Source organism: Mauremys mutica, chromosome 11, assembly GCF_020497125.1.
Source record: "Mauremys mutica isolate MM-2020 ecotype Southern chromosome 11, ASM2049712v1, whole genome shotgun sequence".
Classification (NCBI taxonomy): Eukaryota; Metazoa; Chordata; order Testudines; family Geoemydidae; genus Mauremys; species Mauremys mutica.
Window position 1 is genome coordinate 63,904,865 of NC_059082.1, and position 13,529 is coordinate 63,918,393.

Genomic DNA, 13,529 nt, shown 5'->3' on the forward strand with positions numbered 1-13,529 from the left:
AGCCCCGCTCAGCCCACTGCCAGTCTGGGGTCCCGGCCGCCGGCCCCTTGGCAGCCAGGGTCCCGGCCACCGGCCCCGCTCAGCCCTCTGCCGGCCTGGATGGACAGAACCCGGGCTGGCAGTGGGCTGAGCAGGGCCGGCAGCCAGGACCCCAGACCAGCAGCAGGATGAGACGCTCAACCCGTTGCCAGTCTGGGGTCCCGGCCACCGGCCCCTTGCCAGCCCCAGTCCCAGCCGCCAGCCCCGCTCAGCCCACTGCCGGCCTGGATGGATGGAACCCAGCCAGCAGCGGGCTGAGTGGGGCCGGCGGCTGGGACCCTGGCTGGCAGGGGCCAGCGGACGGAACCCCAGACCGGCAGCAGGCTGAGCCGCTCAGCCCACAGCTGGTCTGGGGTTCCATCTGCCGCCCACGCTGCCAGTCTGGCACTCGAAACCTTTTACTGGCACATCACTTCTCAAAGGTTGCCGACCCCTGTTCTAATTCTTACTCTTTAGAAATAGAACAATCGTATAGGGTCTGATTCTCCCCGATTCACACCAGTGCAACTCCATTGACTTCAGTGGAGTAACTCCTAATTCACACTGAGGAAAGTGAGCAGAGAATAAGGCCCATAAGATTGTACAGAGGAGGCAGCTCCTATCTAGTGAAAAGGAGGGACATAATGCATATAAAATAGTGAAGGATAAAAGCAAACCAGTCCAGAAAATTTAAAAGCAGCAAATTACAGAGAACTCCGTGCTAAATTGTGAGCTGACAAGGCCGGCAGTGTTTCTTGCTTATAGTTGCTGACAGGTGAAGGATGATGCCATGAACGGCTGCCATCCATTTGGTCTCACTCCCTCTCCCCACAGCCGTACCCCCATCCATAACAAGGGAGCACTAAACCCATGAAGGAGGGGCTGTGAAGTTGGAAAGCAGGAGACAAATTTAGACAAATCCTTCCCCAACTAGTTCAGCCCAAGTTAGGGTAATTCCTGGCTCTCCATGCTTCTCTTCTCCCCACCAATTTAGGGTATGGCCTGGCCATCAACTATGTTCCAATCCTGAATTTCTTGCAGGACTTCAGTGGGAGTTAGGGTGTGCAAAGACTCACCCTTGATAGGCACGAAAGGGTTAATAAAGTAGAAACAGAAATAACGTTGATTTAATATTATGGTTAAATGATTATTTAAGATTATTCTGAGATGAAAATGTTGGGTGTGGGGGGAGAGAGAAGTTGTGTGCATTTGGAATTGGATGGACATTGCACTACACTGAAGTAGTTGCCATAAGCCAAATACTTGTGCCATCTACAGATTTGCCTCCTGCCCATGCAGTGTGAACTAGAGCTTTCTAATTCTGCTTTGTTCTTTAGCTGAAAACTCATCAAAAGTAAATTAATGCTCTATCCCTTGACTTTTCCCTGATTCTGAAAGCCCCTGAAGACAGACTGCAAAACCAAGACATAGGTTAAAAAAAGTAGCCATGATCCACATGCTGTAAATGTTTTATAAATCTGTTGTCTTGTCTAAGAGGCTAGAGCATGTGGTTTATAATATGTCAACACATCCAGCCATCTTGCTGATCCAGAATTTTTCACTTGGACTTCTGTCAACTCTGAAAGTAAGAAAAGAGAAAATTGCTGGAACTATACACTACAAAGTCTAGTCCTCATTAGCACGAACAACTCAGCCATTTAACTTCTGGAAACTGTTGAGACATGAAGCATCCTTCACCCAACATTCAGTGATGTCAGCAGGTACTCGCCTGCTGGGTACACCTCATGGAACATGGTGTACCAAATGAGCCCAGCTATGTTGCTGCATACTATCAATCTGCAGGGATAAAGCCATGTTTTTGCTGCACTGGTGAAATTCCCTGAAATGTAGACTGCTTGGATGCAAAAGCTCCAGAGAAGACAGAGCATTGCTAGTCAGTGAGAAACTGGGGAAAGGAGAGGGAATGTCTTTTGCAGTTCATTACTGTCACATCTCTAATTAAAACAATACTGTACAGAGACGTGATTGTGATATGATTATATCTCACTCTGATAATAGGATATACACAGTTATAGAACGTAGAGCAATATAATCGTACAGTATAAGAGTAAAATTCTCACATATGGGCATGCATTGTTAAACAGGAATTTCATATTTTTTCCCTGTTATCACATAGATTAATTGATAATGAAAGTGGTTGTATATGCTGCTAGACAGCCCTACTGCTTTGACCCCAGCCAGATCTGACTATTTCCCTGACTTTTGACATCAGTCTTGGATTTAAATACCACTTTGATGTCTGTGCAATTATGAGAATCTTCAGCCAATCGAGTTTGTCTTGTTATTTCAACTCTTGCCTTCCACGATGCCCTTGCACAGATAGGAACAATCCCATTGCATTCCTGATAATATTTCTGTTTAGTTTGTCATATATTCCCACCCATCATTGCCTTCTTGCTGAAACACATTGTTATCATATGCAAGACACTTCTCCGCATTTCTTCTGAGCTGACCCACAAACACCTTCCTTTTACAAGCCCCAGATCAAAACCAGATGCTTTTGCTAATATAAGCTTAAATACATTTTCACCAAGTGGCCACTGCAGAACCATACAGAAGAACCAAAGGAAATAATGCACAGTTCACATCTCATGATTCCAGCGGCCTCTAGAGTCCAGGAACCTTTTCACTCCCAAAGTTACACATTCCCACTAAGATGAAGGGGTAAACCGATTCTCCTCTGTGGGCCAGTAAAACATACAAGAATCCTAATCACTTCAGAGACCAAGAGTCAAACCAGTTTCACTTTCCTGCCCCACCAACCATTAGCCTATGTAGAGAATCATAATGAATAATCAAAAACCTTCTGTGTTTTCTCTCAGTCCTTACTCAGCAAAACCCCCACTAAAGCAATGGGAGTTTTGCCTGAGTAAGAATCAAGCAAAAATTGAACAAGGATATCAGGATTTGGCCCAGTGCTTTTTTCCACTTTTATTAGCTCCCACTGGGCCTTCATAAACATCATATAAAAGATCTGAAGTGGGAATAGACCCAATAAGCGTCTATTTTCAAAAGGGCAACTTTGTACGGGGCATAGCTACACCATACTGAGTCACCCTGTTCAGTTTAGTACCAAAGCACAGTCACTATACCTACAGGGAGAAAACTGAATTCAAATTTAGAGTCCCACACGGTTAACAAACCTGCCAGCTAAGTTCAGATTTTAGAACATCATCATTGTTAGTGTTCTCTGGACATTCGGTAACCCACACACCTCCTGGGTGTGGTGTTCTGTCCCATCTAGTGGCACTGAGACCACTTAGAGAGATAAAACGAGTCTGCTCTGCAGCCTTAGCTAACAGCCAGTTTGCTTTTAGCTCATGCGATAGAGACTCATGCACTAAGCTCCAGAGATCCCAGGTTCTAACTTGCCTGCCGACGACTAGGGTCTGTCAGTGTTACAGTTGCACTCATCTGTTTTTACCTGAAATCGATTATCTCCATGGATTCTTCAGGGGTGTTCAAGAAAACTTTAAGTTCTTGTCCTTTTTTCACCTGGATTCCTCCATCAAGGCTGGTTGATGTCCTCAGTCCTGTTACCCAATTCAAGCCAGCTCTTCCCAAATTCCCCACAATTCCCATTTGGGCAGAAATCTGGATAAAAGCACTGACAAGAGATGAAAAGAACACAGTTCCCACTGAAAAGCTCCTCCTTATTTACCAACATCATTATCTAAGCCACAGGCTTCTTATCCTCTGTGGCACTGTACGTGTTTCATTGCTAACTTTAAAATTGAGTGAACATTTTGTTTTTTAAAATAACTTTGAAATATTCAGACACACGCATCTTAATACAAGCCACAGCAAAAGTCTGTGTTATAACAGAGAGGTATACAAGCTGAGGAATCTAGACCTGGATTCAAATCCAAACTCTACCAGAAGAGGCAAGGGAAGTGGTTGGATCCAGTGCTTTGGTTCAGGCCCATCTCTATTTATACGGGACATAGCAAAGATCAAGTAAACAATTCAAGAACACAGGTAAAAGTCTGACAGAGTCAGGTAAACTAATATAGGGCTAGATCCTTGTCTGCAATAATCTGGAATATAGCTCTGTTGACACCAACTGGATATATTTGACCCATAATGCAATTTATTCTCATATTCAAAATTAATTCATAATATCACAGATTATGGAGTGATGCTCATCAACATAGAGGAATAAATGGGTATACATTTTTTTTACCAGTAGCCTCAACAAAAGGATGAAATACTTTGGTCTCCCACATTTAATTTTTGGGGCAAGGATTTCTAGCCATAGCTCAGAAAAATCTTTAAACCAGCATCTCATCTTCAGGAAACTGCTTTGGAAAGTGGTATAGTTGTGGAAGAACAATGTGAGTATGTAAGACAAACACATGAGGTGTGTAACTTATCTAACTGGATTCAGAACAAACCCTCCCTCCCAATATTTTGTTTTAACAGGGCTAACTGATTGGTAGGAACACAGCAAAAGAATATTCCTGCCTGGATGACCTCACTGGAATGGCCTCATACAATTAAAAAGCACTCAGACCATACCCCATCCTCCTGGTCCCATTGGAGACAAAATCATGGAGATCTCTATGAAATCCAAGGGAGACTCAATTGTATTATATGAAAAGCAACTTGTGAGATCACCCACCTGGAAACATTTGTAAACTTGACTTTGAGGTACTATAGGTGGGCTGGCTAAAAAAGCAGGGCTGGAGAAGCACAACAATAGAGACTTTAAAATTAAATGAACAGCATAAAAAAAACCTGCTGCTTCCTGATAACATGGCAACATATAGCACACTGCTGGTCGCTGAATAGTTCTCCGTGGATTTCCTAATTGATTGCAGGGCACATCCACATGGAACTTGTGCCTAAAGCATCACTATGTTCTCGTCACTGTTGGAAGTGTGTGGAAGTAATAAATACATGGTAACACTATGCAGTTATGTAGCACTTTACATCCACGTGCCTTGTAAAAGTCAGCACACATTATTAATCTCATTTTACAGATGGGAAACTTAAGGAACAAAGGGTACATCTACATGGCAATAAAAGACCTGTGGTACAGCCATGGCTAGACAGCCAGCTGATGAGGGCTTGTGGCGCTTGGATTGCAGGGCTAAAAATTGCAATGTAGACATTCGGTCTGAAACCCCAGAAGAAGTTTTTAGCCTTGCAAGCCCAAGTCAATTGACCTGGGCTCTGAGACTCAGTGCCACAGGGGTTTTATTGCACTGTAGACATACCCAAAAAGGCAAAATGTCCTGAGGCAGAAGCAGAACCAAGGACTCCTGATTCCCATTCACATGTTCCAGACACTAGACCATGCTGTCTCTCTTCTATTACTACAGTTCTTAAAGATGTCAACCAAGCTCTTTCAAAGGTTCCTAGGATACATTTCATGATATTGGTATACAACCCACAGTCTGTAATCACAGTATGTTTCAAAGTAATTACAGTTTAACTACAATGTAACTGAATTATGAAGCTATATAGATATTGCTACTATATAAAGCATCTTTTACCTTGGCTTGATATATCCATTTATGAAAAAATTTGATCGTTGTTTGAAATCCACATTCCCTTTGATTTTTACATTGGTTGCTGCAGATGCATTTAAAGCCAGTCTAACCTGAAAGCCTGAAATTGATGGAAAGAACAATTCTTCAGTAGCCAGACTCAGTCTTTTATTAAACTGGACCTCTTGTCCCTATGGAAAAATAATGAAACAAAATAAAATTGCTATGAATATCATAAAGTTAGCTGCAAGAATTTTTCCAGACTTTTGCTTGGGACAGAACCATCCGCTGTGTTTTCCATAGCGGGTCCTTTCATTGACCTAGAGTTGGAAATTAATGAGAAACCAGCACCAAAGCTTATCTTTGGCAAGCCGTGTGAGTGTTTAAAGACTAGGTATTATTTTGCTCTGAAGTATGAAAGGTTTTGGACAAGAACAGGGACAAGACATTAAACTAAATTTTGTTCATAGCAACACAAACACATCCCCTTCTGTTACAACCCAGAGTAGATCCCACATATTTCCCAGTCTTAGAGGTTTCTAAAAAATATTCTGATTTGGTTAGATTTAAACAAATAATAATCTCCCATTCTTCTCCTCTTACATATCAGTTCAAAACTATTTTCTCTAAGCACCCACTTTCAATCAGCAAAATGGTTCCTTTTACCTTTAGAAGCTTGACAGCCAGCTCTGCCAGGTTCAGGGAATAATATTTCACTTGCTTCTTTATATCCTCACAGTCAAAAAAGCTGAGTTCATTTCCAAAAATCTTGATGCTCAGTTCACATTTCAGCTCCTTCTTTTTCCCCATCCTTTCAGTAAACTGACAGAGTGGTACAGAGTTATTTAGGAACAGGGGCTATTTACACAAAATACCATTCAACCGCATGCATCGCCAGTGCAGTTCAGATTATTAGCAGAGGGGATGGTGAGGCATTTGAACCCACACAAATATGACAAGCCCACATGAACTCCTGGTTATTAGGCCTGCTGTGTCCTGTATAGCATTCCACACACCAAGGATCAGTTACTTTCAGCCAGGAGCAGAAGTGATAGATGCTCCCAACTGAGCATATTCAAGATGGGTGAGGGACGGGGCTCCTGAAATGCTGAACACTGCTGTGACAGAGACAGATATGGCTTTGGGGAAACAAAACCACCGACCCCCCTGGAATAAATAATCTTTGACTCTTGCTGTGAATGGAACTCACCCATCCTGTGGGTGCCATGTTTGCCTCCAGATGTCACTAGCCTTCACCGCGATTTCAAACCCTTCAAAGCAAAGCCTCTCCCCCTGACTACAATGTTGAGGAAGTGGCAGAGGTGGACATATTGGCGTCACGTGGCTCCTAACTGCTATGAAAATCTGTTTGGCTATTTCTCCATATGTCCCTATATAATAATTTTAGTAAAACTGGTTGAATTTTTTTTTTATTTTCAAATTTCAACAAAAATGGGGCAAATATTTTCATGACATTTTTATGAATTATCCCCGCAATTTTTTTTTACCATCTTTATTTTTAGGGGATTTATGTCCTTAAAACTTTCAGCCTTTAATCCATGTGTTGATTTAGGGGTTCCAGCTTTACTGCTTCTGAATTGTGGATGAGTTTATGAAACCGTATCACGAAATTGCTGTGTCATGCTAAGCCTGTATGTATATGGATCCACCAGGAGTTAGCAGGGTCATGTCACATCTCTGCCAAACCTGAGATAATGATGGATGATCAGCACTCAGTGATTGTCTAGTCAAAGTAAGACACTTTGGGGACAATGGGTTTGCTCTAGATGGGAGAAAACACTCTCTCCTCTTGCTCTGGTTTGGGAGCAGTGGAAAGTTACCAAAAGGCAGAACAAAAGAAGCAGGTGACCCCAGCAGGAATCTACAAATGGATGCATGGAGGGGGGGGGGGAGAGGGAGGAACAGAAGACAGAGCCATTTTGCACCAGATTAAGATGAGAGAGGCTGCTGCAAGGGCAAGGCAGGTAAGGGGGCAAAGGACCCTGCCTGCCTGGGGGAACACAGATGGACTCCCAAGGGAAGGTGAGCTACTGAGGAACATCGCATTTAGGAAGTGTTATTGTTCTCTGTGTGATCTGTGCTTGCTTGTGCTTTACGCGATTATGAACAACAGAGCATTAATGTGTTAGATTCTGAGCAAAGTGTCTCTGAACGTTAGTTTCACAACATCTGCGTATCGCTCAGTGAGCTGAACTGTGAACCAGAAGCTTCACGCCTTCGCGGTAGAATTCTGGGAGGGGGTTTCTTGGTGGCTACAGCTTGTTCTGGGGCCTAGGGTGGTGGGTTGAGGAGCCCCATTTCTGAGGAGTAACAGACAGAGTCAGTGCCCAGGAAATGTGCCAGAGCAGTGGTTCTCAAACTTTTGTACTGGTAACCCCTTTCACACAGCAAGCCTCTGAGTGTGACACTCCCCACCCCTTATAAATTAAAAGCACTTTTTTATATTTAACACTATTATAAATGCTGGAGGTGAAGCGGAGTTTGGGGTGGAGGCTGACAGTTCACGACCCCCAATGTAATAACCTCGCAACCCCCTGAGGGGTCCCAACCCCCAGTTTGAGAACCCCTGTGCCAGAGAGACCAAAAGAGGAACTGTCTGCTGCGGCTTCAGAAATTTAACACACACACGCACACACACAGGCTTGGATTCCCCTCACAGCAGTCCTACTGGGTAGCAGGAAAAAGGTGCTTGCTAGGATCTGAGACACCCTGGCAGTGCAAAATAAAGCCTATCGTGCAAACATTCACACACATGCTTAACTTTAAGTATGGGAGCAGTCCCCTATTAATTTCAATGGGACTTCTTAGGAGTTTGATGTAAAGCACTTGCATAAGTGTATGCAAGATCAGGATCAGAATTTGTATATAAAATAAACACATTAAACATTGATTATAATAATAAAGAGCTGAACTGACAAATTTTAACAATTTAAACATCTGTTTAGCCTCTATTTCCAGAATAACCATGAACAGATTTTGCCTTTCTCCGAAGTATTTGCTATTTAAACTTATTAGACAACATTGTTTGCTATTAGAAAATTGGCTTGTGTTGGGTAGTTGTGATCAGTCAAGTAAGTCACATGGTACTGTATCTCTCCTCTGATTAGGTTAAAATAGCATGCTTTTGCTGGGTAAATTCATAAAAGAAAATGTAAAATTCTCCTTCCCCGAGTATTCTCATAAACCAAAAAGCTGCTTTCTGAGACCACATATGCTAGTGAAAGCTGATTACAAGAATGTCCATGGAAAGAGGCACAAATACAGCCAAAGAAAATCCAAGCACAAATATTGTCAAATTTAGAGCTCACAGAAATATGTTTCCGTTATCTGCTCAGCTCTAACATCAATCATGTGCAGGCTCCTATAAACTGCGTCCATCTCTTAGTTTCCAATAGGGAAAAAAAAGATGGTAAATATACTGTACTCCAAAAAGACCAGCCTTTCTGAACAATTGGGGTAAATAAACCAGACTATAGCTCAGCTGTTGCAGCCAGTCCCCACCACCTCCCAATCAGTTCAGCCCAGAGCATGGGTTGCTCAAACTCTAATCTTCATTTCATGGTAGCTGTACAATGGAATTCCATTCGAGTTCAGAGCACACACAACTGAATAAGAAATAAGTAACAACAGTGCACCAAGGCAGAAGCTCAACATTAAGGGTCTGCTTGTGTTCCTCTTGAAACCAATGGATTAAAAAAAAAGCCATCAATAGAACCAATTTAAACCTCAGATTATGGAGGGACAGCCCAAAGTATTGGTGACATACACTATTGTCTGGGAACCAATGCTTTGAGATAATATAGCTTCTGCAAAACAGGGCATGATTCTCCACATCCTTGATTCTTGCACAGTCATTAACACCTGTGCAAAGTGATTGTAAAACACTGCCACATCCAAAGGGCAGCATTCTACATCCTTTTTATACAGGACTTCTAGGCAATTCTAGATCAGACCCAGAGACTACTTTAGAGCATCACAGGCTTTAGCAGGATATGTATATTCAGTTACCTTTTTCACTAACTCACTCATCTTATTGTACTTTCCACCTGGACAGCTCTGCTTTGCGTTTCTTAACTTGGGCTTGGCACCTTTGGTCACAAGACGACGTCCACGGCTGTCTCTCTTTGAAGTCTGCTTCTTTTGTTTGGATTTTCCAGCTGCCTCCACCGGATTTTCTGACTTGGAGTTTCTTTCATGAGTATTTGTAAACAAGTATTCACTAAAAATAGCAGAGTGTTGGCCAACCATCTTCTGCATGAGATCTTCCGCATTCTCTAACCGTATGTTAAACTAGAGGAGAATATATTTAGAAAACCACACATAGCTGGGCATGTCCATACTCAGCAAATAGAAATTTAACTACCAGCATGGCTCTGGACTGGCAAAATGTAGACTTCTATAGCAACAATGAATTAGCCATACCAGGCCAAACCATTAGTCCGTTGAGTCCACTATCCTGCCTCAGGCAGTGGCCAATACTGGATGCCTCAGTAATAACTTCCATATCGCAACTATAGCCAACCATGTGATGCTCTATATTGGGGAAACATTTCTTTCTTAATCTGGCAGCAATCCATTTTCACCCTGAAGCATGTGTTCTGGCTACACCTAGTTGAGCATGTTGCAAATAATATTGGTTGTAAAATTACACACTTCTTTTTTCTGTGCTACATAGAAATTTCAAGTGCAGTTCTGTTCAGAAATCTGTCTAACGTGGCATTATGAGGGTCAATATACAATTGGTGCACATTTCATGTAAAAAGATTTTTTTTTCTAACTACTCGCCCTGCAAATGGTAACCGGGAGTCTGAAAATTAAGATGAATTCTTTCCCTCATGGGCATCTTCATCAGCAATAAAGATTCTGGAGGCCAAACTGCACCTTCAGCTCCAGCTGTGCAATTCCAGGTATAACAGGGCACAATTTAAAGACAATGAGGTTGCATATGCGTCACCATTTTGCAATAACCACAACCAGGAGTTGTCAGCAGGGATTGAACCTGGGGCCTTCAGCAACAAAAAGCAGTCTTGAACTAAAGGAGTAACTCTGTTGGGTTGCATCCAGCTCCCATTGAAGCCAATGAAAAGATTCCCAATGACTTCAGTAGGAGCTGAATTGGGGTTTAGCTGGCAGCAGTTCTAGACTTTATCTCCAATGTGGATAAGGCACTCGTGGAGGGTATGAGCTGCTTGGCTAGTCTGCTACATTAACACAGTAGAAAGAGAGTTATCAATCTGAACACAATTCAACCTGTTAATTGAAGTGTTGAAAGGGCTGATTTGTGTCCAAACTTTCATAAACTCACCAGATGAATCTCATATACAATATTTATTAATCTCAGGAAAAAATATACAACTTGATGAAGAAATCATAACTGGAAACTGTACCCAGAAACTATAAAGCACTTACTTCTATTTCAATACACTAGGCATTCCATGAAGAGGGAAAAAACAGAATTTACCTCCAATAGATTTATAGCCCGCCCTAGGGTGTATATAGTCAAGTTTGTCATTGTTGATCGTGGGATGAAAGATGCAGGAGAAAAGACCAGTGCTGCCTCCACATTAGCACCTGCAGTTGCTGCAATATAAAATATCAGACACTGGGTCATTTTAAGATCAAATATTGTCATTTACTTTTCAAGTTCCAGCCTCTCTCTGGGAAATGGCAGTTTTGTCCTTTATGGAGAAGAAGAAAACATTCAGCCAACAGATTAATCCATTTATTAACCCTTTAACATAGCAAAAACTCAATAGACACCACAGTATGCACAAATCCTAGCTCACCTACAGGAAGAAGCATTTATGGTTTATGTCTTACATATATAATTAAAGAGGAAGAGTGTTATAGTACATGAGCAAAAATACTAATCTTACTTTGCTTTTGAGAAACTAAAACAAAAAACAGATGTGCAGGGGAAAAAAAAAGAATTTGCCTTAATCTCCTCTCAGATTAGCGTAAATCCAGCAAAGTCTACATAGGTGCTTCAAAATAAAAACAATGAAAGTGACAGGAGAAGCAGGCCCCAAATATTTCAGAGAGAGTTCAGCTTAGTGGTATATTTGGTGCCTAGCGGTATGGGGCTTACTACTGATATGTAGGAAGATAAGAGTTCAGAGGTGAACTCGGGGAACCTCCTCCCCAAGTCAGTTTATAACACGGAGGAAGCTCAGTCGCTAATCATATCTCCTTAGTGTCCATGATTGCACTAGCCTGAACACCACTCTTGTTGCTGCTCTGGAGGTCCATGGAAGAGAGTGTTGTAGAGTCAAAGGAATGACTGGAAAGTACCAAAACAAAGTCGATTGGATTGGATTTTCCTTTCACTCACATCTGTTGTACACCGTCACATTCAATGGAGTGACCACTGATTTGCACCAACAGAAGTGAGAGCAGAATCAGGCCCGACGTTTGTATATCTGGGTTCTGTTCATTCACAAAAAATAAAATATTCTGTGGGAAAGTGAGGAATAAAGGAAAAAGAAAGCCACACAGGGATTTAAAGCATGCACATGTGGCACAAGGTCCAATTTTAAAGCAAAACATACCTGAATGGAAAGTGACATCTGAATATGAGGAATATTTCCATATCTCCCAGTCAAACTCTCTGCTGAGAATGTCATCAGGAAGAGACTCTCTAAGATATTGCTTCAGGGGATCATCTGTCTCCAGGAGCTGAGAGAGGTGACTCCAAACAAAAGAACCCACTTAAATTAGACAAAGAAAGAGGCTTGTCAATCACAGAAGAGGGTTTTTTATTTTTTAAGGAACTAAGATACAGTACCAGATTCTTCACTTATTTACACCTGTGCAAATCCAGAGTCACTGCCCCAGCTGCACTGGGGTTAACTCCAGTTTACACCAGTGTAACAGAAATCAAAGTCTAGATCACTAGCTAATCTCATTACTGGCAAAGTTATTTAAAACACCCAATTTTAATGCATCCTAGTAAAAGCCAGAGTTTGTTCTATGTTTCAATAATAGTATTTACAAACTTTCCAATTGCTGTAGTTAACTAACTAGCATTTAAAGATAACCAACCTCACTATTTGCAGTATTCAATGATTTTTAATAAGAAGTACAGAATAGCACAAGGGAATGCACTGGATCGGAGGTAAAATGGACATGCTGCTCAGTACCAACAGTGTAGCTCCAAAGATTTAGAATGATTCTGGATTTACATTAGTGTAACAGAGCAGAATCTGGCTCTCTGGCACCAAATAAATCCATAATGAAGAGGTCACTCTTTTGTTATCTAATTACATTAAAAAACTATATTAAAACAGCATTAAGGCTGCCCATGCAAACTTAATTCAGCCCCCTTGTAAGTATGCGTTATGATCAGTTTCCCCCAACATCACATAGGAAGTCTATGGAAAAATCTGGAATGGAACCTTGCTCTCCTGTGTTTCAATCCAGTGCCTTAAACACAAGAGAATGGTCTCTTCTTGAAACCTACTGCTCCATTTTACTATTCACCCTGAACTGTCTTACGCAAAGATCTTGTACAACAAATAGTCATATAATTAAAGACTGCATATGCAGACATAGGCGCCAACTCCGTGGGTGCTCTGGGGCTGGAGCAGTCACGGGGAAAAATTGGTGGGTGCTCTGCAACCACTGGCAGCTCCCTCTCCCTGCCCCCCCCCAATCCAGCTCACCTCCGCCTCCGCTCCGCCTCCTCCCCTGAGCGCACCGCCCCGTCCTGCTTCTCCCCCTTCCCTCCCAGCGCTTGCGCCGCAAAACAGCTGTTTCGCACAGCAAGTCTGGGAGGGAGGAGGAGGAGGAGGAATGCGGCACGCTTGGGGGAGGAGATGGGGGGCAGGGATTTGGGGAGGGGTCCAATAGGGGCAGAGAGGAGCGGAGTTAGGGTGGGGACTTTGGGGGCAGGGGTGGAGTCGGGGTGGGGATGGAGACGGGGGCGCAAGCACCCACTGGAGGAAAGAAAAGTTGGCACCTGTGTATCCAGAAGGGGGT

At 42.6% G+C, this 13,529-nt stretch overlaps 1 protein-coding gene across 1 annotated transcript in view; it reads right to left on the reverse strand.

Moving 5' to 3' along the window:
* LOC123344118 overlaps nucleotides 1-13,529 on the reverse strand; it is a 169,940-nt gene that overhangs the window by 98,862 nt on the left and 57,549 nt on the right. Inside the window, exons 14-19 of the mRNA XM_044979917.1 lie at nucleotides 12,101-12,259; nucleotides 11,014-11,132; nucleotides 9,561-9,842; nucleotides 6,198-6,353; nucleotides 5,538-5,722; nucleotides 3,464-3,646 (exon numbers count right to left, since the gene is read on the reverse strand). Of these exons, the coding sequence (XP_044835852.1) occupies nucleotides 3,464-3,646; nucleotides 5,538-5,722; nucleotides 6,198-6,353; nucleotides 9,561-9,842; nucleotides 11,014-11,132; nucleotides 12,101-12,259 (1,084 nt within the window). The remainder of the gene's footprint in view (nucleotides 1-3,463; nucleotides 3,647-5,537; nucleotides 5,723-6,197; nucleotides 6,354-9,560; nucleotides 9,843-11,013; nucleotides 11,133-12,100; nucleotides 12,260-13,529) is intronic.